This window comes from Cricetulus griseus, chromosome 7, assembly GCF_003668045.3.
Source record: "Cricetulus griseus strain 17A/GY chromosome 7, alternate assembly CriGri-PICRH-1.0, whole genome shotgun sequence".
NCBI classification, from domain to species: Eukaryota; Metazoa; Chordata; class Mammalia; order Rodentia; family Cricetidae; genus Cricetulus; species Cricetulus griseus.
In genome coordinates, this window is record NC_048600.1 from 113431077 (window position 1) to 113459048 (window position 27972).

A 27972-nucleotide genomic window follows, 5' to 3' on the forward strand; every position below is an offset into this window, starting at 1 on the left:
ACTGGCCAACAAGAAGCCTGGATTAGCAAGTGTTAGGCAGCAGAGAGCTGGGGTTGAGATATCTGTCATAATCATATTACAGCACGGTGGCAGAGGCTGAGGCGAGCAAGCAGCTTGCCTGTGGAGCAAACTAGCCATGTGTCAATAAAGCAGAAGCTCTTCTGTCCCCTATTCTATGTCCTAGACTCCTAAGGTGCTATGTGACTAGGGAATTAAATCATTAAATGGACTGCAGCTCTTCAAACACTCCCCTCTCTCCATTTGCCTCCCCAGCCCTGAGGACATACAAGGCTCAGCCAAGAGGTATTCCAGGCTGCTAGGAGAGGCCCCTCACCCCTACAGTACTCCTTAATTCCCCTATACCATAATACTCTAACAGCAGCCATTGGATCTGTGTGTTATTTTATTTTCTTTGCTTTGGTCTATACAAAAACAAAAAGAAAAGAAAAACCAATAACCAAAAACATAAAGCAATCATAATAAAACTCTCTGATGGGGCTCCCCCACCTTGCAGTCCCCCCAAACCCATGTGCAGGAGGCAGTGTGGGAGTCAAACAGGAAGGAGAGGAAAAGCCCCTCACCACACCAGAGGGGTGAGCTAGAGCACTTGTGCAGGTCAGCTGGGCTAGTGGAGGGCAGGGTGAGAGGGGGCTTTGCCAAGAGCTCCCTTGGAGAGGAGCAAAGCAGACTTAGCATCTTGGAGAGAAGGGCAGGTCCTGGAGGGGGTACTTGGAGTCCCCACTCTCTTTCCCTGGAAGGTTACCAAACTTTTCAAAAAAAAGCTTCAGATGTCAGGAGTTTGTTGGGGCTTTGAACCTGTTTGTGTCTTGGATATCCCAGATGGGGGCAGTTGGATGCTGAAGTTCAGTGAGAAATTGGCCCCAGGGGAAAAAAAAAAAAAAAAAAAAAAAAAAGGAAGCCCGGGAGGGCCAGGCAGCTGGAGTAGAGCTGAGAGGGTTGCTGTGCAAGGGCACCGGCTGAGTCTAAAGCTTTAGTGGCCATAGCCATAGTGGGGACGGGAGAAGGTGCTGGGTGGGCCTGGATCCACAGCCCAGGGCAGAAAAGCGGGAGCAGACACCATCCCAAGAAACGCTATGGAGGAACTCTCTGGAGCATGGGTTCAGCAGGAAGTCCAGGCTGGCTCCTGGGGCTCGGGTACTTTTCTGTCTCCTCCCACAGTCTGCTCGAGAGCTTTCCAGGTGAGAAACAGCTCCTGCGGGGCAGGTAGACACAGGGATCATCAGGTGCTTGCTTGGCAGGCCTGCATCCCCTAGAATCGCTCAGGTTGCTATTGTGACACCTGCCTACCACTCCCGAAAAACTGGCCTTTCTCCTTATTTGCTTAAAAGTAGCTGGAGGGGCAGGATCTGGGTGCCAAACAAGGGACAAGTACAAAGGAGCGAGCCTCCAGCGGTGCAGCTCCTTATGGGGCTGAAGCAGAAAGATCCTAAGTTCAAGGCATGCCTGGCTGGGCTCCAGACTGAGTTAAAGGCTAGTTTAACCAGACTATTTCAATTTAACGGAAGGCAAAACCAGGGCTGGGATGCACTCCAGTGGTAGAGCACTTGCCTAGCACACACAAAGTTCCAGGTTCAATTCCCAGTGTGACAAAAGGGGGAAAAGGGTGACAAAAAAAGGCATGACGATGTCACCAAGGCTGGGGAAAAGCCATAGATTTGAGGCCAGCCTGGGCTACATAGTGAATTTTAGGCCAGCCTGAAACAGAGTAAAACCTTGTCAATGATAATAATAATATTATCATCATAATAAAGGTGGGCCAGAGCACAACAGATTAAAAAGCTTAGGACTCCCAAATGCCTTCTCCACCCCACCGAAGCCAGGGTTTACAGCCCAGAATGGAAAGGTCCCCACCAGACCATTCAGAGAGGAAAAGCAGGTGTCACTATAACCACAGCTACAGGGAGAGGGCAAGGCTGCAAGACAGGAAGGGGCCATACTGAGGTGGAGCCAGCTAGGCCAGCATGTGGTCTGCAGTGGGGTAGGGAGGCCTCAGGCCGTCACTGTAGGTGTCCATGGGGTAGTCCCCATCCATGTCCATATGCATATCCAGGGGGTCCAGAGGCACATCGCTGGAGTACATGGGACGGTAGGTGGCATCCATGTCTGGGGATGAAAAAGGAAGGCTTGTCCAGGGATCTGCAGACCATACATGGCAGCAGAGTAGGCCCACTGCACACACACACCCCCCCACACTTCAGGGATGTAAAGTGGAACCCAACAGCCACCATGAGTTTCCATTCTCACCCACACAGCCACTGGCTCTCGGGTGGCGCTCCACACACTTACCATCCGCGTAGGGTTCATTGATTGGGATCATACTCTGGGCCTGAGGAAGGACAGAAAGACATAGGAGGTGTGGGAAAATATCCTCTGCACTGCCTTTCCACCAAAGGACAGAGAGGTGCTCCAAGCAAGGGGTCAGGAGACCCCTCAGAGGAGGAAAAGAAAGCACCAGTGTCCCTGGGCCCTGCCCTGGGTAGAGGTCTCACCACTAATGCCTTGGGCTCCCACAAGCCAGAGCAGCTATGGGGAGGGAGTGGAGGTAAGAAGTGCAGGTAGGGTGCACCTGGATAATTTGCACAGTACCTGTGTGCAAATTAGAACAAGGCAACCCTGGATGTAGGTGTAAGTCAGTGGCAGAGTACCTGTCCAGCATATCCAAGGCCCTAGGTTCCATTCCCGACACACACACACACACACACACACACACACACACAGAGTGAGAGCACCCATTCTCAAATCCTTTATCTTCATGGGGGTAAAAGAGATACATAGCTGGGAATAGTGGGGTAGCTCACGCCTGAGATCCCAGGACTTGGGAGACTGAGGCAGGAGGATTGGTGCAAATTCCAGGCTAGCCTGGGGGTACAGAGCGAGACTGTGCAATGCCTGACTATCTCAAAACACCACCCAGGGCTGTAGATACAGCTCAGCGGTAGAGTCCCTGCAGGGCATGCACAGGGCCCTGGTATGACCCCCAGCACTGGAAAAAAAAAAAAAAAGCCAAGCAAACGAACAAAAGCATACACACAAACTAAAACAAAAACCAGACATAATTCAATCTACTACCTCTATGTCATAAAGGACCCCATTGTAAAATAAAATAAAAATCTAGCCAGGCATGACACCCTTAAATCAGAGTATTTGAGAGGTGGAGTCCGGAGGATTAAGAGTTCAAAATCAGCTGGGCAGTGGTGGTGCACACACCTTTAATCCCGGCACTCAGGAGGCAGAGGCACACAGAGGCCAGCCTGGTCTACAGAACAAGTTCCAGGACAGACTCTAAAGGTACTCTAAAGAAACCTGGTCTCAAAAAACAAAAACAAAAAACAAGAGTTCAAAATCAGGGGGCTGGAGAGATGGTTCGGTGGTTAAGAGCATGGATGCACTTCTAGAGGTCCTGAGTTCAATTCCCAACAACCACATAGTGGCTCACAACCATCTATAATGGAATCTGATGCCCTCTTCTGTTATTCGGGCACACATGCAAATAGATATAAACAAATCTAAAAAAAAAGTAACTGGGATTGGCATATAAAATTAAAAAAAAAAGTTCAAAATCCAGCCAGATAGTGGTGCACACACCGTTAGTCCCAGCACCCCAGCACTAGGGAGGCAGAGGCAGCTGAGTTTGAGTTTGTATTTCAGCCTGGTCTACAGAGCTAATTCTAGGTTAGCCAGGGCTACACAAAGAAACCCTGTCTCAAAAACAAAACAAAACAAACAAAAAATCACCCTTGAGATGAATATTGAGTTAGAGGCTATCCTGGGCTACACAAGACTATATACCAAAAACAAACAAACCCCAAATATCTGAAAACTAAACTTACATCTCTGAGGTCAGCTAAGCCTCCTCAGAGATCAATGAGCTGCCCCCACGCAGTCTGTTCAATCAGACGTTCAAGCCCAGTCATACTCACAGCCTCCCAGGCAGCTGGGTCGTGCTTGAAGAGCGAGTTGGTGAGCTCCACAGACACTCGCTTCCGGTAATCTGGGTTCTTGTCCTCCGAGATGCGGAACAGGACAGCGGCGGCATAGGTCGCTGAGCAGAGAGGGAAGTGAGGTCCAAGTCAGAGGCTGCCCCTACCATGGCGGGAGGAATAGAGCCCAGCCTCCTCCCTTGGGCGCTTGCCCACAGTCTCAGCCCCTCACCGGTGCCCTCATTGCGGGAGTGGAGCAGTTCCATGAGAGGGGCAGAGGCGCCCTCCGCATCGATGGCGTCAGCAGCCTCCTTGTCCTGGGCCAGCTCACACAGCACTCCGGCAGCCACACGCTGGATGTTCTCCACGGAGGAATACAGGAGCTAGGAGAGAGGACACAGGTGGACGGGAGACGGGAGATAAGCCACGCTGGGTACCAACAGCGCTGCCCACCCTCTCCCTGTCCAGCCATCTTAGAAAGTAGAAAAATAAAGTGGAAAATGCAGACCAGCATCAGTCCCTGACCACTGTGTTTTTACCACAGTCTATCATTACACACTATACACGCTTTTGTGTGTGTGTCTGGGTGCCGGAGTATATGAGCACAAGTGTGTAATACATGTGTGTATCATGGCGATTGTGTCTTGGGGCACACAAGCATGTATGTGGGTACATGTACTGGTGTATGAAGGTCAGAGGTTGAAGTCACGAGCTCCTTTCAGTTTTTTCATACAGGGTCTCTCTCTGAACCTGAGGCTCCCTGTCTGGCTAGGCTCACTAGGTTACAAACATAGGCTACCATACCCAAGTGCTGGGGATCTGAACTCAGGCCCTCATAGTTGCACAGCAAACACTTCATTGCCTAAGCCTTCCCCAGCCCCACTAATAATTTTGATTCCATTTTTTTTTTTTTGTCTGCCATGGTAGAATAAGGCATTTTCCTATGTATTATTTCAAAACCTGCCCTCCAAACCTATAACTTCATATGGATGAGAGACAGATAATTGCTAACAACTGAAAGACGACTCCATTACCACTGAAGGTAGGATAGGATGAGTCCTTCACTCTAAAAAGAACCCTCTTCCTGGGCTGGGGATGTAGCTCAGGGGTAGAGTGCTTGCCTCCAGGTTTGCATGTGGCCCTGAGTTCAAACCCACACAACAGAATAAACACATCCCTAAACAAACACACCCTACTGCATATGGCTGGCTGTATGACATAATAAGCTATTCTTCTGTTTGTTTAGCTTTTCATCTAAAAGATAAGGTCTTGCTATTAGACAGCTAGAGCTGTCTCCCTTAAGCTCACTAAGTATCCAAGGCTGGCCTTGCATGGCTGATCCCCTGCCTCCACTCCTGAGCGCTGGAATGACAAGCATGTGCCACCGCGCCCAATGGTTTCCTTCCAGACCATTTCCTTACCATTAGACAAAGAGTTTGTTTGCAACAGCTGTGTCCGCAATTGTTATTTATCTCCCTGTATAAACCTCTGCCATTTAAGTTATGTTCAATGATTTCCTCAAGAGGGAGTCAGATTTGAATTCCAGGTCAAAGGACAGGAATCTTTCCAAGACTCCCTTCACACTGCAACAGCAGTTCCCAGGCTGCCCATCCCCCCAAGCAGGGCACAAGATGCTCAGTTCACCCGACCCTCAAGTATCTTCTTTGCTGGCCAATCTGACAGTGGAAAATGGACTCTCACTGGGGGCTAAATTTCATTTCTGTAAACTCCTGGGCTGAACCCTGTTTGCTTATGAGCCACCTGGGAGCCACTTGTTGACTCTGCCCACACAGCACTGCTGGGACCCGGCGTTAATGAGCTGCTGTCTGCTGAGACAATGGCTCCCACAGTCCAGGTTTGTGCTTTTCGGGTTGTTTTGAACACACGGATGCTCTTAATGCTCGAGTGACTGCATCTCACCTCCCCTGCTTCTGAGCTTCATCCGCTCTTAAACAGTCCTAGACAAGCCCGGTCCACACATCCCCAAACCCCCAGCAGCTTCTGGGGACGTATCTTTGTCCATCTGTACCAGACTCACCTGGACAAACAGGGGAATGGTGTTGAGCCGGAAGATCTCCATACGGTTCATGGGATCCCGGGCGAGGATGTGGAGGGCTCCAGTGCAGCCCTCTACGATCTCTTCCATCCTCACGCCATCCTGCATGAAAAGGGCCGTGAAACACGAGGATGGGGACAAGGGGGCCCTGGACAAAGCCGCAACCTCCCCGACCAGGACCCTAACACTGCTCACTAGTCCCTGGAGTTGGCGTTGATGTCAACACACACACTTCTTCTTATATACACACAAACTCTGAGGACACCCCCGCCCCAGCCCCTCCAAGAAGGCTATCTCAGTCGCCACTAGGCTCATCTACCGTGTAGGGCTGCTGGGTGCCTGCGGCCACATGTCGCTGGGCATCCTGGTGGGCCTTGACCAACAGCTGAACGAGGCGGGGAATGACTGCGGCCTCCTGCAGCGGGGCATGGTTGGCTGGGCACAGGGCCAGATTCCGGATCAGACCGATGGTTGCCTGGCAGGGAAGGAGGCAGTGAGCAAAGGTATTCCAACTCCTCAGCTTCAGGTATTTTGTCAATACTATCTCTTCTGAAAACCCAGTCCCAGCGCAGTGACAACAGGATAAGGAGAGTCCTAGCTACTCATGTAGCTGGAACTTTGAGAAGCTCTGCTTGGGGGAGGGAGCTGGGGCGGCTGTAGGCAGAGGACAGAAAGAACCTAGACCTAAGGTCGGGGCTTTCGCTCAGGACGCACGAGCCCTGGGTTTGAGTCCCAGGACTACACAGACCAGATGTGGTGGCACATGGCTCTCATTCCAGCACTTGAGTGAGGCTGAGGCAGGAGGACCAAGGCGACCCTCAGCTACAATTTAAGGCCAGCCTGGGATACTTGAGACTCTAATCTTTAAACTAATTGCATCTAGCTCACTGAAGGGAAGTGGGGCATGCCTATGGTATTCTCAGCAGTCAGGAGCCTGAGCAGGAGAATCGCAAGTCTAAGGCCAGCCTAGGCTACATCCCACAGACCTTGTCTCAAAAACCAGCCAGAGCCAAGCCTGATGGATGGCCTTTAACCCCAGCACTTGGGAGGCAGAGGCAGGAGAATTGAGTTTGAGGCCAGCCTGGCCTACAGAGTGAGTTCCAGGACAGCCAGGGCTACATAGAGAGATGGTGTCTCAAAATAAATAAAATTAGTAACTCTAATAAATATTTTTACTTTAAAAAATGTGTTAATACATGTGTGTGACCTACAGGGTGTTGTTCCCTTGTTTTTTACAGATGGTTGTGAATCACCCTGTGGCTGCTGGGAATTGAACTCAGGACCTCTGGAAGAGTAACCACTGAGCCATCTCTCCAGTCTTCTAATACAAAATTTTAAAAATTAAGAATAAAACAAATAGAGCAACAACCAGGTAAGCAAAAGAACTCTAGGTCTCTGGAGCAGACATTGTGAAAGTAGAAAGTGCTGGGAGTGGTATTTCCTTCCTGTTCTCTGAGCCAGTGCGCTAGGTCTCCTGTGTCCTGGCCCTTAGTGGGTACCTTGACCAGTGGCCACTGGTTGGGCTGGTTGAGCAGCTTCACAATGGCCGGGATGCCATAGTTGAGGCGCACAGAGTTCTGGGCCATCTCAGCCTCCGGGTGGCGGCTGGTAAGGTGACGCAGGGCACAGACAGCAGGCTCTGTGATGTCATCCTTGTCACCGGCTCTCAGGATGGCGTGGATGAGTGCCTCGACGCCACTGTTCTGTGTCACCAGCGTCTTGTTTTTGCTGTTGTTGCAGGTCAGGTTGGAGAGGGTGCCTGTGGCACAGGTGAGGACGTTGACATCGTCCACACTCAGCTGGTTGACCAGGATCTTCAGCACGCTCTCCAGGCCCTCCTGAGACAGGAAGAGCATGAAGCGTAAGGAACACGTCATCTCTACACAGCCTCCCCAGTAGGTCTGAGGGCAGCGGATAGGCTGAAGGGCTTGGTCTTGCTTTTATGTGGCCAGGAACCTTCACCCCATGGCCTTCCACGCCCTGGGGAAAGCTGTTAGCCTCTCCTGGAGATCTTCCCACAGACCCACAGCTGCAGGCCTGCCTCCAAGCCCATGGTCCTTCCTCTATCCCATGTGCTCCATCCCTGCTGGCCATAGGAGGCCTCTGGTCAAGAGGAAGCTAGCAAGGAGGTCATAGGCTTCAGTGGTCAGCTGGTCCCCTGTCGCATACTTCTCACCTGGCTGGGTCTTCTCTGTCACACCAGGGATCCCTAAGCTAAATCTGCTTCTGAGAAAAATCCCCAACTCAGAAACCTCTCTTCTCCCAGGGAGGGCTGTGTGGGTCTAGTGGTGGATCCAAAAGACTATCGGTCTCAGAGATACACACAGTCATGGGTCAGGACGCAAGCTCTGCCATCTAATAGCTCTCAACATGGGCTTTCTCTTAACTCCCTGAGCCTTAGTTTCTCCCACAACCAATGGGGTTGCAGGATCCCCTTCTAGGGAGCTAAGAGGGTTAAAGTCAGTTCAGCTCCTGCCTACAGAAGCCATGCAGAATGAAGGGTGCTTGCTAGGTGGTGGTGATGGGTAAACACATGGATACAGTCTGCTTGGAAGGTGGTGCCAGCAACTTGCCCTGAATCAGCAGTGCTCTGAGGTTAGTGTTTTGTGTGTGTTAGTATTTTGTGAGGTTAGTGTTTTGACTGCCTGTATATCTGTGCACCATGTGTGTATGCCTAGCGCTCTCAAAAGCTATAAGAGGACATCAGATGCCCTGGAACTAGAGATACAGACAAATGCTCTTAACCACTGAGCCCCTGTACTTGAGTTTTATGGAACAGTACTGCTCCTGTCCCAGGGTCAAGGCTCAAATTGTCCCATCACCATCACCTGAACCCCAACTTAAAGATGTCAGCCTCCTTCCTCTTCTCATAGGTCCCCGAGGTCATATGCCCAGGTGGTAGGCTGACAATATGGTTTCAGAGAATGGCCCGGGCCCAGACTTACCTGCTTGGTAGCCACATCTGAGAGGTTGCGTAGAGTCCACAGGCAGTTCTGCACCAGGCGCGGGCTGTTGCTTGTGAGATGCTTGCCCAGAGCCTGCATCCCACCTGGGGATGGGACAGAGGTCCTGTCAGCCTTAGGGGGGCCAGATTGCTGCCAGGGCAGGGGCCCTACCCCAATCCTCCTGACCCCACAGGTCACTCCTCTATAATTTTACTTTTAAAGGGTTATTATTATTATTATTATTATTATTATTATTATTATTCGTGTGTGTGTCTGTGTGTCTGTGTGTCTGTGTGTCTGTGTAATGTGATGTGCAATGCCCATGGAGGCCAGAAGAGGGCATCAGATCCCTTGAATTTGAGCTACAGGTAGTTGTGAGTCACCGAATGTGGTTACTGGGAACCAAACTGAGGTCCTCTGGAAAAGTAGCAAGAGCTCTTAAGCTATGGTCACCTCTCTAGTCCCCAACAGGCCACCTTGAGGTTCTCACTCACCAGCCTCCACAATGGCGGGCTTATTGCTGGGACACACAGAGAGCACCTTGAGCACACGGCTGGTGGTCCAGAGCAGTTTCTCATAGCTGTAGTTCCTCATGATCTGCACAAGCCCCTGAGGTCCCCCATTGGCCAGGATGATCAGCTGTGGGGAGGGAAAGGCAGAGTGTAGGATAACAGGCTCACACACCTATGTGTTCACGTGTGTGAGGGGGTGATGGAGCTCTCATTATTAACCTTTTAAGACTTTGGTGACTATCAAATAAGCCAATATCTTGGGGAAAAAAACTATTAATACCAAATGCTGGCAAGGATCTAGCAAAGGGAGTCTAGCACAGCATTGTCACTAAAGGCAGTGTAATGGGTAACACGATGTAACCCTTTTGGAAAGAGAACAAACACACTGAGTAAAAGTCTAGAAGTGTTTAGAAACAAATAAATAAAAAGAAAAAGGCCTTTAGCCCTGCTGGCTCTGGTGTTCCACACCTCTAATCCAGCAGTTAGAAGACTACAAGGAGAGTTAGGGTTCCAGGTCACCCTGGGATAGATAGTGAGACCCTGTGTAAAACACACAGAGAGGGCTGGAGAGATGGCTCAGCTGTTAGCAGCACTCGCTGCTTTTCCAGAGAGTCTAGGTTTGATTCCCAGCATTCGCATGGCGACTTAAAACGATCTGTAATGCCAGCTCTAGGAATGCAGCACCCTCTTCTGGCCGCCATGGGTACTGCAAGCCATCTCTCCACCCCAATCCCCCAGCCTTTTTCAATTCTAGGGATTGAATCATTCAGCATGCTAGGCAGTATTCTATCACTGAGTTATATCCCTAGCCCTAATTTTTTCTCAAACCTTAAAATATTAGTTCTGAGGAATTCAGAAACAGGATATGAGACACATTCATCTATATACACATTAGTATGCCTTCCGGGAAGTGGCCTGAAGCCACTGGATACTGTAGCCATGGTGAAGGGACCCACCTTGCTCTCCTGGTTGCCATAGGCCAGGAGCTGCAGGCAGTCAGTGGTGATGGCCAGGAATTTAGGGTTGTTCTTGTTGAGTAGGGGTACCATCTTCTGCAGCCCATCTGCCAGGCGCACCGCCATCTTGGCGCCCTCCTGGTACAGCAGCAGGTTGTGCAGCGTGGTAATGGCATAGAACAGGACAGACTCTACAGGAGAACTGAGGAGTAGGCAGAATCCATGTTGAGTCAGCTCCCCAGACCCCAGTCAGAAAGCTCACCCCCAATCATCACCCCTATGCAAATATCCCTTTACTAAAGTGTCATTCTTTTTTTTTTTTTGTTCTTTGTACATATATTTAGTACAGATTATTAGGGATTTAAGGAATATGTACAATTTTACACCATGGACTGCATTTTCTTAATGCATTACAGAAACAAAAATAAAATGTCACCAATGACACAGAATACTATACTGTAGATACACCACAACAGTCCAGATTTAAGAAGAAACATCAATATAATTATGAAAAGGCTAGCTTACTTAAACTAGTCAAACTTGACTTTGTTAAATTTATGTTATATAGACAGGTAAATTTTGATGACATATTTTAAACAAAGAATCTTGGAAAACATCTTCACACCAATGAGTGAAATGGTATATTTTGCCCTCCCCAAGAAAACAAAGTCTTGTGCAAGCTAATGAAGATACACATACACCTACACACACACACACACCCCAACACACCACACACACACAGACACAGACACACACACAGACACACAGTATGAACAGTATGTTTTCAACAGTATAATAAACAGTTAAAATTTTTATGGGAGTTAAAACAATGCCCCGTTATTTAAAAACTGGCTCATTTAGTCTAAATTCAAGATGCAGCTTTGTCAGGTTTCTCTGAACCAGATGATCGAAAAGCAGGGAAGACAGAGGCAGGATTTTGACTAGCAGATACAACAACTTGAGGAAGAGATGGAGACAATGAGGATACCTTAGATGCTGGAGTATTTATGGTATTTAAAATGGCTCCTTCTGGGATAACCAGTAACTTTTTTGACAGAGGTATCTAAATGAAATACCCTAAAGTGTCATTCTTTCTTGAGCACAGCCCCTCTTTTTAATTTGTGTGTGTGTGTGTGTGTGTGTGTGTGTGTGTGTGTGTGTGTGTGTGTGTAGGTCAGAAGACAACCTCAGGTGTCATCCTCAGGAACACAATCCCCCTCCTCAGATACAGGGTCTCTAACTGGCCCAAGCTCCTTAGGCTAAACTGGCTGGCCAGCAAGCTCCAGGGCTTCCTCCAGTCTCTGCTTCCCCAGGGCAGGGGCTGCAAATGCCCTCTACTGCATCCAGCATTTTTACATGGGTGCTGGAGATTGAACCTGGGTCCTCATGCTTGAGAGGTAAACTCCTCATTGACTGAGCCATCAGCTCCTCCCCACCCAGTGTCTCTACTCCCCTCAAGATCCAGTCCCACTCTTTCTTTCTTTCTTCCTTTTTTTTTTTTTAAGACGGGTTTTCAGTTTGCACTATGCACTATGCAGCCCTGGCTAGCCTAGAACTCTCTGTATAGACCAGGTTGGCTTGGAATACATAGAGATCTCTACCTCTTGAGGACTGGGATCAAAGGTGAGCACCACCATGGCCAGCCGAGCGCAGTCCTAATGACATCAGCACACAGCGCATCTTCACTCCCGCCTCTGAGGTCCTGCACGTCCTAATTATATACCAGGTCCCTGAACAGCTGAGTCACTACTGTGTGTAAGGTCACATAGCAGAGGCCCCGTGACAGCTACAGAGGGGAGTGAAATTCCCCTCAAAGAACTCCCACTCATCTCAGCCGGGAAAGAGGAGAAAAAAATCGCATGGTCGGGTGGGGCTCAGACATGCTCTTCTCTTGCTAGGATAGCCTCTCCTTGATCAAGGCTGACCAAATCCACCCATCTGTCAAAGCCCTGCCCTCAGTACGAGTCTGCCTCTGGGCAATCTCAACCATTCTGTTGCTACAACTTACAGATCCTAACAGTCAGCCTGTTGTTTACGTTACTGTCTCTGGGTTGGGCTATGAGCAGCTGAGAGCCAGGATGGGTGTGGTGCTTCACATGTGTGTATAAAAGGATGCTGGGAGGCCCCTGACGCCTGTGCAACAGAGGAGCAAGTTACCTGAGCATTCGGACTAGCGCAGGGATGCCTCCAGACTTGAAGATAGCGAGCAACCCCTCCCGGTGGTGGGAGAGGTTGTGCAGGATACTCGTGGTGCAACGGGCTGTATCCAGGTCACTGGTGTTCTGCATGGTGCGCACCACAGCCGCCACCAGCTGGGGCGAGCCCATTAGGGCCCGGCGGGATGCCTCCTTCTTGGACAGCTGGTTCACAATCATAGCCGCCTTGGTCACCACTACCTAAAGGAAGTATGAGACCTTGAGCATACAGTCCAGGCAACTCCTCCACAGAGGGAAGGAAGGCAAAGGACAGGACATCCTTCCACAGAGCTTAGATGAGCCAGACACTTTGTGGGGAGCCAGCCTCATGGCTTCCTTCCCTCTGGGGACAGCTAACTTTATCCCACCCCACCTCCAGGCCCTTCACAGACCGGGTCCTCATCGTTGAGCAGCTTGGTGAGCTCAGGCAGGGCCCGGGTGGCCAACTCTGCGTCATCTTGGTAGTTGATGAGATGTACAATGGCCGACTTGAGCAACTGGGATGGCTCTGCCAGCCGCTGCAGGTTGGTGGTCTGCCCCTCCACCTGGGTGGCCAGCAGTAGAGAACTGTCCTCGCCTGACACACCTGGACACATGGCCTCCCGCACCCGCTTGGCTCTGGCCGTCGTGGACATCTGGTACTCCAGGTCACCTGGAAGACAAATGACACAAGGACTGAGCTACAGGAGATTTAGAGGGACCCTGAAGAGCAAGGTAAGCCACACAGACACGGCTCCAAGCTGCCTCGTGCTCCATCAAAGTATAGGGCATCACTCAGGACTCTATACCTAACAAGGTTCTGGGAAATCATCTTTGCCATTGCTTTTATTTATAGCATGAGGCCCATCTAGCCCACCCAGCACAGGGAACTCTATGACAACTAAGATCACAGCCATGACTTGCTTTGAAAAGACTCTTGTCTGACAACTATCATTACAAAAAATGTCTACAGCAATATGTTGTTATATATGTAGTACTGCATATTGTTCTGCAGTACAGTTCTGGGGAGTAAAAGTAGGGCCTCACATTTGCTCAGCAAGCATCTAACCACTGAGCTATATTCCCAGTCTTAAAAAAAAAAAAAAAATTGGGGGCCGGAGAAATGGTTGTGCAGTTAAGAGCACTTACTGCTCTTGCAGAGGACCAAGGTTCCATTCCCAGCACCTACATGGTGGCTCAAAGCCATAGCTTACTGGAGTTCCAGGAGGTTTGGGCTTCTCCCTTCTGGCCAGCATAAGTACTGCACCCATTTGGTGTATATACATACATACATACATACATACATACATACATACATACATGCAAATACACACACACTTAAAAAATTAAAAATGTTTTGTTTCCCAAGCTGACTTTGAACTTACTTTGTACTTGTAATCCTGCCTCAAGTCTACCAAGTACATGGGGGACATCATATACCCTTGCTATCATGGCCAGCTCAGCAATAATTATTAACAGCTATAGCTGAAAATGTAGCTCAGTTGGTAGAATGCTTGCCTAACAAGGTTCCACTCTCAACAATGAATAAAATGAGGCTTGGTGGGACACTTATGTAATTAATTAAAGCACTTCATAAGTGGCAGCAAGAGGAGTTCAAGGTCATCCTTGGCTACACAATGAGTTTAAGATAGCCTAGGCTATGGGCTGGAGAGATGGCTCAGAGGTTAAGAGCACCGACTGCTCTTCCAGAGGTCCCGAGTTCAATTCCCAGCAAGCACATGGTGGCTCACAACCATCTGTAATGAGATCTGGTGCCTTCTTCTGGAGTACACGGAGGCAGAAAGTTATATACATAATAAATAAATAAAATCTTTAAAAAACAAAACAAAACAGTTTAGTTTAGGTTACATGAGACCAGGGGCTGGAGAAATGGTTTATCACAAGGATCAGAGTTCAGATCCCAGCACCCACATCAAGCAGCTCACAAACAATGTAACCCCAGTTCTAAAGGATCTTAAAAAGGATGCTCTCTTCTGGCCTCCAAGGGTACCCTCGCCCACACATGTGTATACATTCACACAGATACACACATACACACACACACACACACAAATAATGACAAACAAAAAAGAAGAGCTAATGGTGGTGTTTCATCTGCCTGACAGTGGGTTAAATACCTTTCTCCTACTTTATCATTTACTCTTACAACCATCTTACAAGGCAAGTATAATACTATCTCCATTTTGCAGGACACTGAATTCAAAGGTCATAAAAGCAGTGGACTCGGGTGCCCAAAGTCCCGCCCCCTCCTCCACCTGTAACCGGCAGGGCAGTCATGGGATTAGACAAGCTAGACTTCAACATTCTAATTATATACTCACCCTCCACAAAATAGCAACTCTCTCCATACACAGGGGGCCAAAATTAGTCCCAGAGCACCACCCAAGATCACACAGTCAATTGAGAGACAGGACGGGACTGTGGCTTTGAGAAGGCAGGAGCAAAGGTCCTCAAGGGAAACACAGGGTTCTACCTCTGGGGTAGGCTGGGGCTATTAAAAAAAAGTCACAACAAATGTCCCGATGCCCCAGTAGAGAGTCAGGCAGAGAGTTATTCCCTAATGAATGGGGAAGGCGAGGCTGCCCACAGGGCTCTCCCACTTGTACACTTTATTTTAGCTCCCAACATGCACCTGGCCCTGCCAGGCACACAGGCTCCTGCCTGGGGCCAGGAAGGAGACCTGGGACACATTCATAGAGCCTCGACCAGCCATTGCTCACCCTGCAACTGTCCAGGCCCCAAATCCCACTACCTGGAATATTTAGGGCCCTGGGGGCATCTGTGAATGACAGTCCTAGAGCTACGTGCACCTCTGTCCCAGAGAGGAAGGAGCACCTGGACTGGCCAAGTATTCGCCTTTGTGTCAGGACCCAAAACTGACTCAGCGACTCTGTGCCCTGTCCTTGGGACATCTGCAAGTCATGCTCTAGCCCGTCTAGGCTTGAACACTGTGACGCTACCACCAGACTGGGATGGAGGGTTTGTTCCTGGTCTCTCTCATCAGATGTGTGTCTTCCCAATAATGCCCACGTTCCCACTGAGGGTGGCAATAAAGTCTCCTTATTACATCCCTAGAATCCCAGAAGCCAAGTGTGGGCCCACTCTACCAACCACTGGCACCGCTGGGCAGAGCCTATGCTTCCCTACACATTCAGAGTTATGGAAGTGACATCTGTGTCTGTCTCTGAGTAGCCACATGTTCCCCTTCAGACTTCCTAAGTCCCCAAGAATAGGAACTTCTCAAACCAGAGACTCCCTTGATCTACCTCCCACCAGGATCTAGCTAGAGTTCCTGCCCCATGGAAAAAACAAAAACAAAACAAAACAAAACACAACCCTGGAGAACACACCTTGCTTCTGGGGCACCCCCTGTGTATAGGTGGTGGTCTTCTTGAGTGTGTACTGCCTGCTGCAGGCGTCATCCTCATCCATGATGCCCTTGCTGCTGACTGAGGGCACACAGGTATTGACACCTGAGTGGATGCCTGAGTCGTAGGTGTACGTCTGCTGCCACTCAGTCACCTTGATGGGCTGTTCAATCAGGTTCATCACCTCCATGGCGGCTGCTAAGGATGAACAAGAGCACAATGTTAGCTGGCTGGAGGGACAACACCACCTCCAGTTTCAACTTGGCTGCAGCCATCTTCCCTGAAATCTGCCCTTCTTCTGACACCCCACCATAGTCTCAAGGAACTCAGACAGCAAGGTGCAGGGGTGAAGCAGAAGGGCACTCAGCCCAGAAAGGTGCTGCCCACCAGAAGCCGGCCTAGGCAGAGTAGAGCTGCAGAGGAGCCTTTGTGGCTAAGCCCTGGCCTGGCATCCCCAGCTCTGGTGTGGAGACGGAAACAGCCAGACGCTTCCAGGCCAGCCCCAAGCTCACTCACCAGTCTGTCCCAAGCCAGTATTTCAAGTGGCAAAGGAACTAAGGGCTTCAGGCAGCTGCAGGGGCCCTGCAGACTTGCTGCAGCTCCCTGGGGAAGGTTGCAGAGGCTGCAGCACCCAACCAGCCATTGGCTGAGAGACTGGGTGGGGTGGGGAAGCTGTCAGACAGGTTTCTCCGGCACACCTGGCTCCCTCAGCGTTCCTGAGTCTCACTTTCCAGAAGGTGAGCCTAACCAGGCCCTCCCCTCTTCTAGTGCCCAGCTTTCCCAGCATCTGAGCTCTACAGACCAGTTCAAATCTTGGCCACTTACTCCAAGCCAATCCGGCTCTCGGTTCCACCACTCTCACAGATTGCTTGCTGTGAGGACAGTGCTTGGGAAGAAGGACCCACTATGGATGGCACTTAGTAGGTGTTCAGTGTTGGGGACCAGGATATTGCCTCACCCCTAGGATGCTGCTCAGTTTCCACTTCCTGGAACCCAGGCTAGCAGCTGGCAGGCCTCTGGGGTGGTCACTGCGGTTGAGGAATCTCACCCTGCTCTGGGGACTTGGGGTCATCTGAAGGCTCATGAGGAAGTGTCCGCACCCACCTCAAGTGGGCTTCCCATTTGGTCTAATTGGTCCCACATCTGTGGACACTGACCCTATCACAACCACCACCACCCAGACACAGGCGGCCAGGGAGAGAGATGACGGAATGTCTGAGGGCCTACTATGTGCCCACATCTCTCACACATGCCTCCAGACACCTCACAAATGCCATCATTCTCACTCGTGGGTTTCAGAGCTTTGTTCCCCAACTCATAAATGTAGAAACCGGCTAGCAATGGAACCAGAAAGGACCGGCAGGCTTAACAGTGAGGTCTCCACCTTCTGCACTCCAATATGACCTCAGAAAACGAGCAGAGCCCAGGCTAGTCCACTCCTAAAATGGGGTGGTGGCCGGCATGACGGGGGAACCCTGCAACATGAGGGTGGGGCATGGCACCGAGAGGCGCCACCCCAGGAACAAAGAGAATCAGGGGCCCCTTCCCAGAGCGTGACGACAGAGGGGCATGGCAGAACACGCCTGTCATGCCAGTACCTGGGAGACTGGGATACAGGAATTACCAGTGGGAGTCAGCCACAGAGGTAGACACTGTTTCAGAGAGAAAAAAGGAGACCTTGATGAATGTTCTCCCTGCCCTTCATGGGACACACAGCCCCTCCCTCCCCTGCCACAAGCAGTCCTAAAACAGGCGAGGGCAGCACCAGCTCCCAGCGGCCGCCTTCCTCTATTCCCGCCACCCTGGGTGACTCAGAGTTTCGTTTGGGGTTGATAAACAGCAGTAGGCCCAGGCCACAGACGGCAGGCACTGGGCCACCAGATGCGCACAGCTGCTCCCAGACACTTGCCAGGAGTAGCTATTTTAGACTACCTCCACCTTCTTGTGCTCCCCTCCCGCCAGCTCCAGCAGCAGCGAAAAGCCAATGGTAGGAAATCAGGAGCTTGGAGGAGGCCAGCTCAGGAAAACCCTGCCTTCCCCCATCCTGTCCTCTGCCCCCAGGGTGGGTCCCAAGAGAGAACTGAGGAGCTTGGGAGGAATGGGTGGGTCCCAGAAGTCACCCTTGGGAGGGAGCAAAAAAACCAAACTCAAGCTCTTGAGATGGTGAAACCCATTGGCAATGACCCTCCAGTGCCCCATGGAGGCAAAGTCAAGAGGGTGAGGACGAAATGTAGGACAATAGGCCCTGCAGACATGAGCTCCCCAGTCTGACCACAAAGCTGCCTTCCACAGAGATAGCCATCTAACCCTAGGATCCAGAGAGACAGGAGAAGGCTCATCCCAAACCACAACAGTCAGCCTCGGGTGAGAAGGGAACACTGTAGTCAAGGCTAGCATCCTGAGAGGGGTTTGCTCACATGCTGGTCCTCATGCCCAGCTGGCCAGGCCTGGAGCCAAGGGAAGCCAAGGGTTGGATAGCTAGCTGCCCAGGGCCAGGCATGGGTCAAAGGATATCAGAGGGCAAGCATCCAGTTCTCTGACAGCCAGTGCATTCCAACCCTGCTGGCAGGCCTTTTGCTGATTCCTGATTGGCTCCGCACTGCAGAAAAGGTGGTGCTTAGCTCAATGCTGGGTCTACCTTACTGGGATTTAGTTCACCTCTGGAGGAAGTTGAGTCCTCTGCCCGAGGGGAGAAGGGGAGGATAAGAATGAGGGTGCTTGCAGGTGGAGGACCTCCCACCTATGCATTGATCATATTAGGGTCTGGTCTCAGCTTCATCACATATGCTGGGGACCCCTGGGGTTTGTTTTTGTTTTTGTTTTTGTTTTTTTAACCTCTCTGGGTTTCACCCACAGAAAGGCTGGCCCCATTATCTCAGAAAAAGCACTGGTGTCTCAGATTTTAAGGCAGTAGTGTTACCATGCAAGCGAAAGGAAGACTGAGAGTGAGCAAGAGAGGGGACACACCAGAACTCCTCACAGAAACAGCTGGAAGGCTGGTATTCCAGGATCAGACAGGACGTCAATCAACTTCACCTTTCTCCCTACTGACTCCTCAAGAGAACCTGGGAAATTCTTCCATAACAAGCGAAAAGTACAGGTTTGGCCATTCCCAGGGTGGAGAAGCCGCACCCAGTTTGGTCTAAGTATTGTCCACCCTGGATCCACAGGTCAGACCGTCTGCAAAGCCCCTGGACAGAACCCAGTTGGAAGTGAGGGAGACAGTGGTGGGGGCCCTGCCCAGGCAGTGGGCCAGAGATGGGTAGGGACAAGAGACAGGGACAGGGCGGGTTTCCTAGTTGAATGGGGGAACCTTTGTCTAGTGGTGGAGTTCTGCTGCATTGTTGGCAGCGGAGAGGAAGAAGCTAGCTCAGAGATCACAGGGTGGAGTAGGGGGGTGGCTCAAAGACAGGAAGAGAGAAGACACAAGCCCTTGAAGGGTATGCAAAGGGCCCTTCCCCCACTGGCTCCAGACTGGGGAAGAGCCCCGCCTTTCATGCCTGCTCTTCTGTACAGCCAGCTGGGGTGCTGGCATCAGGCACCCTCCATCCAAGCTGTCCTGTAGAATGACGGCCAGTCCTGACTTTAAAAATAACCCTACCAGAGTGACAACAGCCTCCGGCCTGGCCAGCACCTGTAGGGGACAGTCAGCAACAGGCACAGCTAGGCTGGGCTGCTACATGACAGTAAGACACCTATAAATATGCTCACGAGGGGCTAGAGAGATAGCTCAGCAGTTATGAGCACTGGCTGCTCTTCCAGAGGTCCTGAGTTCAATTTCCAAGGGATCCGATGCCCTCATACAGACATTCATGCAAGCAAAAAAACAAAACAAAACAAAAAAAAAACACCATTGTACATAAAATAAAAATGAATTATTAAAAAAGAGAAAGAAATATGCTCATGAAAACAGGCTGCTGAAAGACTATGTTGGCCGTCAGAGCAGAAACTAAGCACGGGTCCACTGTATGGGGAGCAAGGTTGGGCTCCCCTACAGGTTCTCTGGGTCAGAGACTGGTACCCTATCTGATACTCAGATCCATGGGCTTATCTCAAAGCACGAGGGGAGTGGTGGGTGAGCATCTTTGCAGAGGGGTCTCTATCAGAACTCACCCCTAACTGGTTATGGGCCTTCTAGCAAGTCAAACTATTTAATCTTGTGACCCCCGTTTCTCAGACTGTGTGTGTGACCTGAACGCGGCTGCCTCCCTGCCTCTCTCCTTCAACAGGTCAGTCCAGACAGAACAGCCCCCACCTTTCCTCCTCACTGCCTTTAGATCCAGCTGGGATATAGCCAGCAGTCGCACAGACAGAAACACACTCTATTATGATACAGTCCACCAGACAGACACAGAGACTTCTAGAGACTGCCGATACCAGGAGGGAACTCCTCCACTGTCCCCCAGCACCTGTTCTATGGTAGTGAGATGCTCCTGGGCAGACACCGTGGCCTCCATCTGCAGAACAGGGGCCATGCATGACCAATGCTCAGGACAGGAGAAGTCAAAGGCAACCCCCCACTTCCAGTCTGACAGTCCAGCTCAGGCCATGGCCAAGAAGGGGTCTGGAGTGGGAGGGGCTCAGGCCACGACCCAGCTGCTGTTTGTTCTCTTCTGGGCTGCGTCCCAAAGCAAACAGAGCAGGGTGGGAAAATGAAGGGGATGTTGTAGCAGAGGGAAGTGGCCCGGCCAAGTGGCCTGACCTAGGGAACCTCAGGGCTCCCCTGCAGAGGGCTCCAGCTGCAGCTGCATCCCTGTTGAGGACACTTTTCTTTGGGACAGTGTCCCAAGCCAGCAGATGAGCCCAAAGCAGGACTCCTGGGAATGGAAAATCCCTCCAGCTGTTACCAGCCACTAGCCAGCACCACTGGAGCTGAGGCAGCCCCATTAGCAGCAGTTGGATCCCGGCCAGTTAGGGTATGATGTTGCAGGGATAGGGCTGGACAAAAAGGACTGAATACTTAGTCCCCAGATAACACAGGCTGCAGAAAGTAAAAGCTTTGCAACAAGGCTTCATGAAAACGCTACGTTGGGGCCTCCAAGGTGGTTCGGCAAGGTAGGGTGTTTGCTGCTTAACGGATCTATGACTTGAGTTTAATCCACACGGTAGAAGGAGAGGACTGACTCCTGTTAAGTTGTCCTTTGGCTCCCACCTGTATGCAGTGGCACGCACGCCCGCGCCCCAAATAAATGTTAGAAAAATAAAAACTTGCCACAGTGAGGGCATGGGAGGCTCTAGGATGGGGGGCTTAAGAGTAAAGTGCTAAACCTGGCGGTGGTGGCGCACACATTTAATCCCAGCACTCAGGAGGCAGAGGCAGGCAGATCTCGGAGGCCAACCTGGTCTACAGAGTGAGTTCCAGGACAGCCAGGGCTGCACAGAGAAACCTTGCTTGACCTGCGCCCCCTCCAGCCCCCCAAAAGAATGAAGTGCTTGAATGACATGCAGGAAGCCCTTGTACGAGGGAGGAGTAAATCCAGCTCCCGTTGTATGCAGTGCACACTGGGAGATGGAGGTATGGAGCAGAGGACCGGAGGGTGGGGCAGTAGAAGGAAGGAAGGTTCGAGGCGGCTGCTTCACCAAGTTCAGATTAAAGACAACTTTTTATTCTCACAAACTGTTGTGCACTTCTCAGCTTTAAAAAATGATGATCAGGGGCTGGAGAGATGGCTCAGCAGTTAAAAGCACTGGCTGCTCTTCCAGAGGACCTGGGTTCAATTCCCAGCAACCACAAGGCCGCTCGCACCTCTCTGTAACTCCAGTTCCAGGACTTCTGACACCCTCATGCAGACATACTTGCAGGCAAAACACCAATGAACATAAAAATAAAATTTAAATATTTAAAAATGGTGATCAGCACGCCTTTAATCCCAGCACTCGGGAGGCAGAGGCAGGTGGATCTCTGTGAGTTTGACACCAGCCTGGTCTGCAAGTTCCAGGACAGCCTCCAAAGCAACAGAGAAACCCTGTCTTGAAAAACCAAAAATAAATAAAAAATAAAAAAGTAAAACTGATGATCAACCGAGCATAGTGGCACATGGCTTGGATCCCAACACTCAGGAAGCAGAGGCAAGTCAATCTCTGTAAGTTCCTATTTTATTTTATTTTTTTGGTGTCTTCACCATAGGGAAAGGCAGAAAAAGCTGGGTGTCCTCCTCTGGGTTAAGAGGTCAGGAGGCTAGCACAGCAGACAGTCAAAGAGCTAGATCTCTCTTCAAACCTCGCCCAGGAAGTTGCTGAAAAATGGGACAGTCCATATCCCCAGACATCCATCAGATTCAACCATGTCTCAGGAGAAAGGCCTCAGGGTGTCTGACATCTGCAGACACACAAATCCCAGTGGCCTGTCCTGGCCAGTCTCACCCACCACCTTGTCTCATCAGAGATTTATGGGGCCAGCCAGCTGCCGGATGCTGGCTTACGGATGCTCCCCTTACAGCCATGTGGTTCTTCTTCCCCAAAGGTCCCAAACAAAAAGTTTCCTCTAAGGACTCAGACCGACTATTCATCCACAGGAATTGCCTCCTGGCCAGGACAGCCCTCTTCAGAAGCTGTCTCAACTATGATCCTCCACCTGGACCCCTCCCCTTTCAAGGGAAGACCTTCTTCTTACCCAGAGCTGGAGAGATGGCTCAGCAGTTAAGAGCACTTACTTTCTTGGAGAGGACCCAGACTGGTTCCCGGAACCCATATGGCAGCTCACAGGCCTCTGCAACTCAACACTGCTGTCTTCTTCATAGGAAGTTTTTTCTTCTGTCTAGCCTCTATTCTTTCCCTAAAGACACCCTCCCCCCTTGTACCTATGGTCTCAGGGTGCTAGAAAGCTGCAAGCCCATCACCCTGTGTGGCAGTCAGCCATAATGACTTCATTCTCCCTGTGTTTCTCTCTCAAGGCCCCTTGCTTAGCGCTTTCTTCTCTAGAATCAGTAATCATTATGCTGTGGTTCCCTCCTGATTTTGTTTTGTTTTTCAAGACAGGGTTTCTTTCTTTGTGTAGCTTTGGCTGTCCTGGAACTCACTCTGTAGACCAGGCTGGCCTCAGACTCACAGTCATAGAGATCTGCCTCCCAAGTGTTGGTACTCAAGGCATGCATCGTTGCCACCACCATCCGACTACCATCCTGGTCTTTGTATTTATTCATTCATTTATTTATTTATTTTTGCTTTCTCAAGACAGGGTTTCTTAGTAGCTATAGAGCCAGTCCTGGAACTCACTCTATAGACCAGGGAGGGAGGCCTTGAACTCACAGAGACCCGCCTGCCTCTGCCTCCTGAGTGCTGGGATTAAGTGTGTGAACCACCACCACTGACTCCCCTCCTGTTCTTAAGAATATGACAGTGGTGGTTAAGAGCTTCAGTCTTCTGTTATACCAGTACACAGACTAAACTCTCAGGCCCATTCAGGCCAGATGCTGGGTTGGCAGAGGGGCCTAAATCAGTCATACCTAAGAAGACCATGCGCCACCAAATCCTCCCTGAGGGAGGACTAGGGCTCTGGATGACAGGCAGTTCCCACAACCTCTCACCCTACTCCCCCAACAAGGCCCTCCTGTGGCAGTTATCACAGCCCAGATGCTAGGGTCTCCAGCCAGGACAGCCAGTTCTCTCCAAGCAGCCTGGCTGTGCTACCTGGCATGATCTAGCAGGACACTCACCCAGGCCTATATCTGACTCATACGTCTCCATCCCCCAGAGAGCACCCCCCCTTAACTGGGCAAAGCCCAGGACACTCATGAAGCCAGTAACTCCCACCTCCTATACAGGGTCCAGCTCAGAAAATTCTGACCCATGCTTTCCTCCCTCTGGCCTCCCCTAACTCCTACCCTCACAGTTCCTGGTCTTGAGGCGCTGCCTGTCCACCAACCACTGGGGAGGTTTCAGAGTGCTGGCAGCCAGGACGATGAGTCACCCCCACCTGACAAACCTGTCCCGCCTTCACCACCCCCACATGTCTAGCAGGACTTTTCTGAACTCCCTTCTATCTGTAGAGCTGAGATTTTCCAAAAGGGGCAGTAGACAGCTTCCAGTTAGGGCTAACGATGTAGCTTACTCTGTAGAGTGCTTGCCCTAGCATGTATGAAGCTGTGGGTTCGATCCCGAGCTGTATAGACCACTTACAGTGCTGCATGCCTGTAGTGCCAGCACCTGGGAGGTAGAGGCAGGCGGATCACAAGTTCAAAGTCTCACTGGTGAGATGGCTGATTGGGTTAAGTCTTAAATTGGATCCACTGGACCATGGAGGAAGGAAAAATAATAACCCCTGAAAAAACTGTCCTCTGAACTCCACAGACGTGCCATGTCCTGTGCATGATCAAACACACAGGCACACACACAAAAATAAATAAGTTAATAATAATAAATAATAATTCTAAAAAGTGTGCCAGGTATGATGGCAAACCTTTTATCCCAATACTCAGGGAGCAAAGGCAGGTGGATCTCTCTGAGTTCCAGGTCAGCCTGGGGTATATAGCAAGTTCTAGGCTAGGACTGCCAGCCAGGGCTGCATGTTGAGACTCTGTCTCAAATAATAATAATAATAATAATAATAATAATAATAATAATAATAATAATAAAATAAAAAAGAAAGAAAGAGTTCCAAAATCAACCTCCGAGGCTAGCCTGGGCTACATGAGACTCTCATGTAGAGAAAGGAAAAAGGGTGGAGGGGGGCCCATCCAGGGCTGAGGATGGGGCTCCATGGGAAAGAGTTTGCCTAGTTTGGGTTTGATCCTTAGCACCTAAAAGAAATGAGAAAAAAAAAAGAATCCTTCACTAATTGTAGTGGAGTCAAACTGCAGAATGAGGCTTGAGCTTAGAGAAGGCTCCCTTGAGTCTAACTGTGCAACACTGGGCAAGTTCCTACCCCTCCCTGAGTTTCCGAGGATGGAATTAACTGCACCTGCCTACAAGGCACACATGATCAGTGGGAATCGTAGTGAAAGGGCTTGCAAGGCATCTTATAGTCTTCTAGCTTTGAGTTACCATCAATCAAGTATTTACTGGGTAGATGGGTTTATTATTCATGCTTGCCAAAGAGGTTGCTGAGCTTCGATAAGGCAAGACACTTTGACCTACCCTACATAAGTAACCAGACACTGCTTAGACACAGGCTAGCTGGGTCCAAGCCCATGCCCCAGTACCCAGACTGCCCCATTAGACTATTTCTCTGGATCACTGATCTTCTGTGGACCAGCCAAATGTGTCACCTTGTTCTAAAGTAGTTCTGCTTGAGGACAGGCCTTCCTCTCATGAGCAAAGGCCTGTGGGCCCCCAGGAAAGGGAAACAGTCAACCAGGCTCCGTGTGACCTTCCATTCCCACAGGCTGCTTTCTCCAAGCTCAACCCTAGCAGGCCAGATGACGGCTCCAGAGGGAGGGAATAGGGTGGAGCTGGGGTGTGGGGGCGGCTCCTGTCACCCAAGCCCAGACTTGATCTGGTAAGAAATGACTAATCGGGTCCTACCTTTGCTTCCCCTCCCTCCTGTCCAGTCAGAAGCCAGCTTGGGCCAGGCACCTCCTAGCCATACTTCCCCACTCAGTATTGTCTTTTCATCACAGCCACAAACCAGATTAGCTAAACTAATCATTTAGCTCACGTAATTACAATGCCTTCCCCTCCTCCACCTTGGCACAGAGAGGAGGAAAGACAGGTTGCCTGGGCCTAAACTTCATGCCCCTGGTGCTTCCTAGAGGTGGTCACACACATACTTTACCACCCACAGGACCGACCGACGGTGACCCTCACTTAAGGGGTTACTCCAGGGGAGGGTCTGATCTCCACCCCCACTCTCCATCCACAACCAAGTATTAAGTCTTCCCAGGTGAGTCACAGCAAGAGGCACAGATGGCCCTAGCCCCATCTTCCCTCTGCCCCAGCCTAGCCCTGGCATTCCTGCTCTGTTCCCCAAGGAGTCTGGGCTCCAAATACCTATGAGAAGACCCCACTTCAAATTTGCATAAACCAGAGCAGCAAGCCTAGTATAAGTTCACAATTCCAGCCAGAGATGAGCTCTCAGCACACCGGGGACAAGGGGAGGGCGCTCACACTGTTCCGCCTGAGGGTGCCTGGCATGGAAGAAGCCTTCCACAGCAAAGACTTCCTCCTGTCCCACTTTCCCCGCCAAACACTCAGGAAAAGGGTGGGAGGAGAAGGGACTTCTGGTAAATCCTCTGCACCTTCATAATTTAGAAACCCAGCGAATGGCAAGCGACATCCCTGCCCTATGCACTCCTGCCTCAATTGTCAGCCAGCTAAATAAAATTGGGGGTGGAATGGGGGTTGAGGTAAAACTAATCACTCTCCCGATCTTCCTCAGTTTGGCCCAGCCCTGCTGTGCCCCACCCCCATTCCTGGGGAAGGGGCAGAGCTTGGGAGGCACTTAGCAGGCCTCATATAAGGGGGTGTGGTGATCCCCGGAGGAGGTGAAAAGGGAGGAAGAAGACACTTCCCCTTTCAGCACCCACCCCCCCCACACACACACCGTAGGTCCTCACCTCAGGCCTTGGGGGCCTAGCAAACAGGATGGAGGTGGGGGCAGGGACAACAGGGTCAAAGCGCAGGCAGTGGCCCATGTTCAAGCTTGGAGTTGGGCTGGGGGAAAGGGCTTTCCTCCAAGAAGCATCCCCAAGCCTGGAATCAGCTCTGAGCAAGGAGACAGGAAAACCCTAGAGAAGGCTACCATGGCTACTTTCTCCTGGAAAGTTTGTTTGGAGTGATTTCTCAGCAATAATGGGTTGCAGAAAGAAAAAAAGGTATCGCTGATTCCCTATCAACACTCCGAAAAACACAGCTACCGAAAACTGGGCGAACGCTTCTTAATTCTCTCTACTGGCCCAGACTCCAGGCCAAGCCACCAGTGTCTGACATCGGTAGGGCACGGAGCCCAGACCCTTTGCCAGTTCCCCTGTTACCCCATCCCACCTCGTTAGGAGAAGGCATAGACCCGCAGATACTAGAGCGGAGGGAGGCGCCACAGGTACTGCTCGGAGCTGAAAGGCAGGGCCTCGGTCCTCCAAGCGCTCACCTGCTCTGCTCAGCAGGTGGGAACCGCGTCTCTGGGAAAATGTGCACTCGGCCCCCACAGTTGGGTAAGCTGGGCGCAGACAATAGGGCCCCACCCAGGCCTGGGGGAGTAGGGAGGGAGGGAAAGCGAGGATGACGCGTGGGGTGGGGTGAGGGTGGCCCCAAAGAGACTAGCCAGCAAGTTTCCCGAGCGGTAAAATCTGTCACCCTGAGCTCCAGGACCAGGCGGAGCGGGTCAAAGTCTGCCCCGTCAGCTCGGGGCCAGAGTCAGGGACGCAGCGTCGGGCAAGCTCCGCGGGCCCTGGGGGAGGCGCGAACTCCGAAGCACCTGCCCTATTTCCTCCCCGCCCGTCTCAGACCTGCAGTTCTGGGAGCCTGGAGGGACGCTCCAACCCGGATCGCTCATCCCAAGGGTAACGCGCCCAGGACCCCAGCGCGCCCCCTGTCGCCGGTGCAGGGTGCGCTCCCTGGCACCCGCCCTCACCTGCCCTGAGACTGCTGGAACCCGCCTCTGGGCCGCCTGCTGTCCCTTCTCTGCCCGCAGTGATATGCACCCCGATCGGATGTACCTGAGCGTGGAGCCGGGCCGGGCCGGGTCGGGTCGGGGTTGGGCCGGGAGGGAGCCGGCGCGGGTAGCGAACTGAGCTCGGCGCGCTCGGGCGGCGGCTGCTCCGGACTCTGGCCAAGGCAGCAACTCAGTAACCGAACAAAAGGCAAAGGGACCTGACAGCCAAGCCACACCTCTCGCCCCCTCTAAGCCCCGCCCCCTAAGGAGACTCCCACCCGCTGAGGCTAGCTCACTGGCTGCCCAGCCTGACTATCCTATCGGGGGGGCGGAGCCTCGCGCCCGGACCTTTACCACGGCCGCCTCTGTTTATGCGCTCACCATTGGCCCCAGGGACTGCCAGTCGGCTCTGGGGTGGACGCCAACTTGAGGTCTCATCCTCACTCTGCATCCATTGGCAAATAGAAAGTTT

The 27972-nt window shown here is 51.3% G+C and overlaps 1 protein-coding gene across 3 annotated transcripts; it reads right to left on the reverse strand.

Moving 5' to 3' along the window:
- Positions 1–385: 385 nt before the first annotated feature.
- On the reverse strand, positions 386–27722 carry Jup (junction plakoglobin). 3 transcript variants are annotated; one of them, XM_027428163.2, is made up of 15 exons: positions 27565–27722; positions 15956–16171; positions 12998–13257; positions 12568–12806; positions 10411–10612; positions 9437–9581; positions 8943–9046; positions 7497–7835; positions 6317–6472; positions 5980–6099; positions 4174–4324; positions 3942–4063; positions 2308–2347; positions 1959–2124; positions 386–1213 (listed from the first exon to the last, which is right to left on the reverse strand). In XM_027428163.2, exons 2-14 carry the CDS (start codon positions 16161–16163, stop codon positions 1973–1975), a joined length of 2238 nt encoding a protein of 745 aa, XP_027283964.1. In that variant the 5' UTR covers positions 16164–16171; positions 27565–27722; the 3' UTR covers positions 386–1213; positions 1959–1972. The 3 variants fall into 3 exon arrangements, with proteins under 3 accessions (XP_027283964.1, XP_027283966.1, XP_027283967.1); XM_027428165.2 differs by having other exon boundaries at positions 15956–16168; positions 27565–27718; XM_027428166.2 differs by lacking the exon at positions 27565–27722 and adding an exon at positions 23797–23871.
- Positions 27723–27972: the final 250 nt, after the last annotated feature.

Coding starts and splice junctions, on each gene's coding strand:
- Jup (XM_027428163.2), bottom strand. CDS start 16,163: ATGGAGGTGATGAACCTGATTGAACAGCCCATCAAGGTGACTGAGTGG. Junction 10,613..12,567: donor GCGCTAGTCCGAATGCTCAG/GTAACTTGCTCC, acceptor CCTACTCCTCAG/TTCTCCTGTAGAGTCTGTCC. Junction 6,473..7,496: donor ACCAGTGGCCACTGGTCAAG/GTACCCACTAAG, acceptor CTTCCCTGCCAG/GCAACCATCGGTCTGATCCG.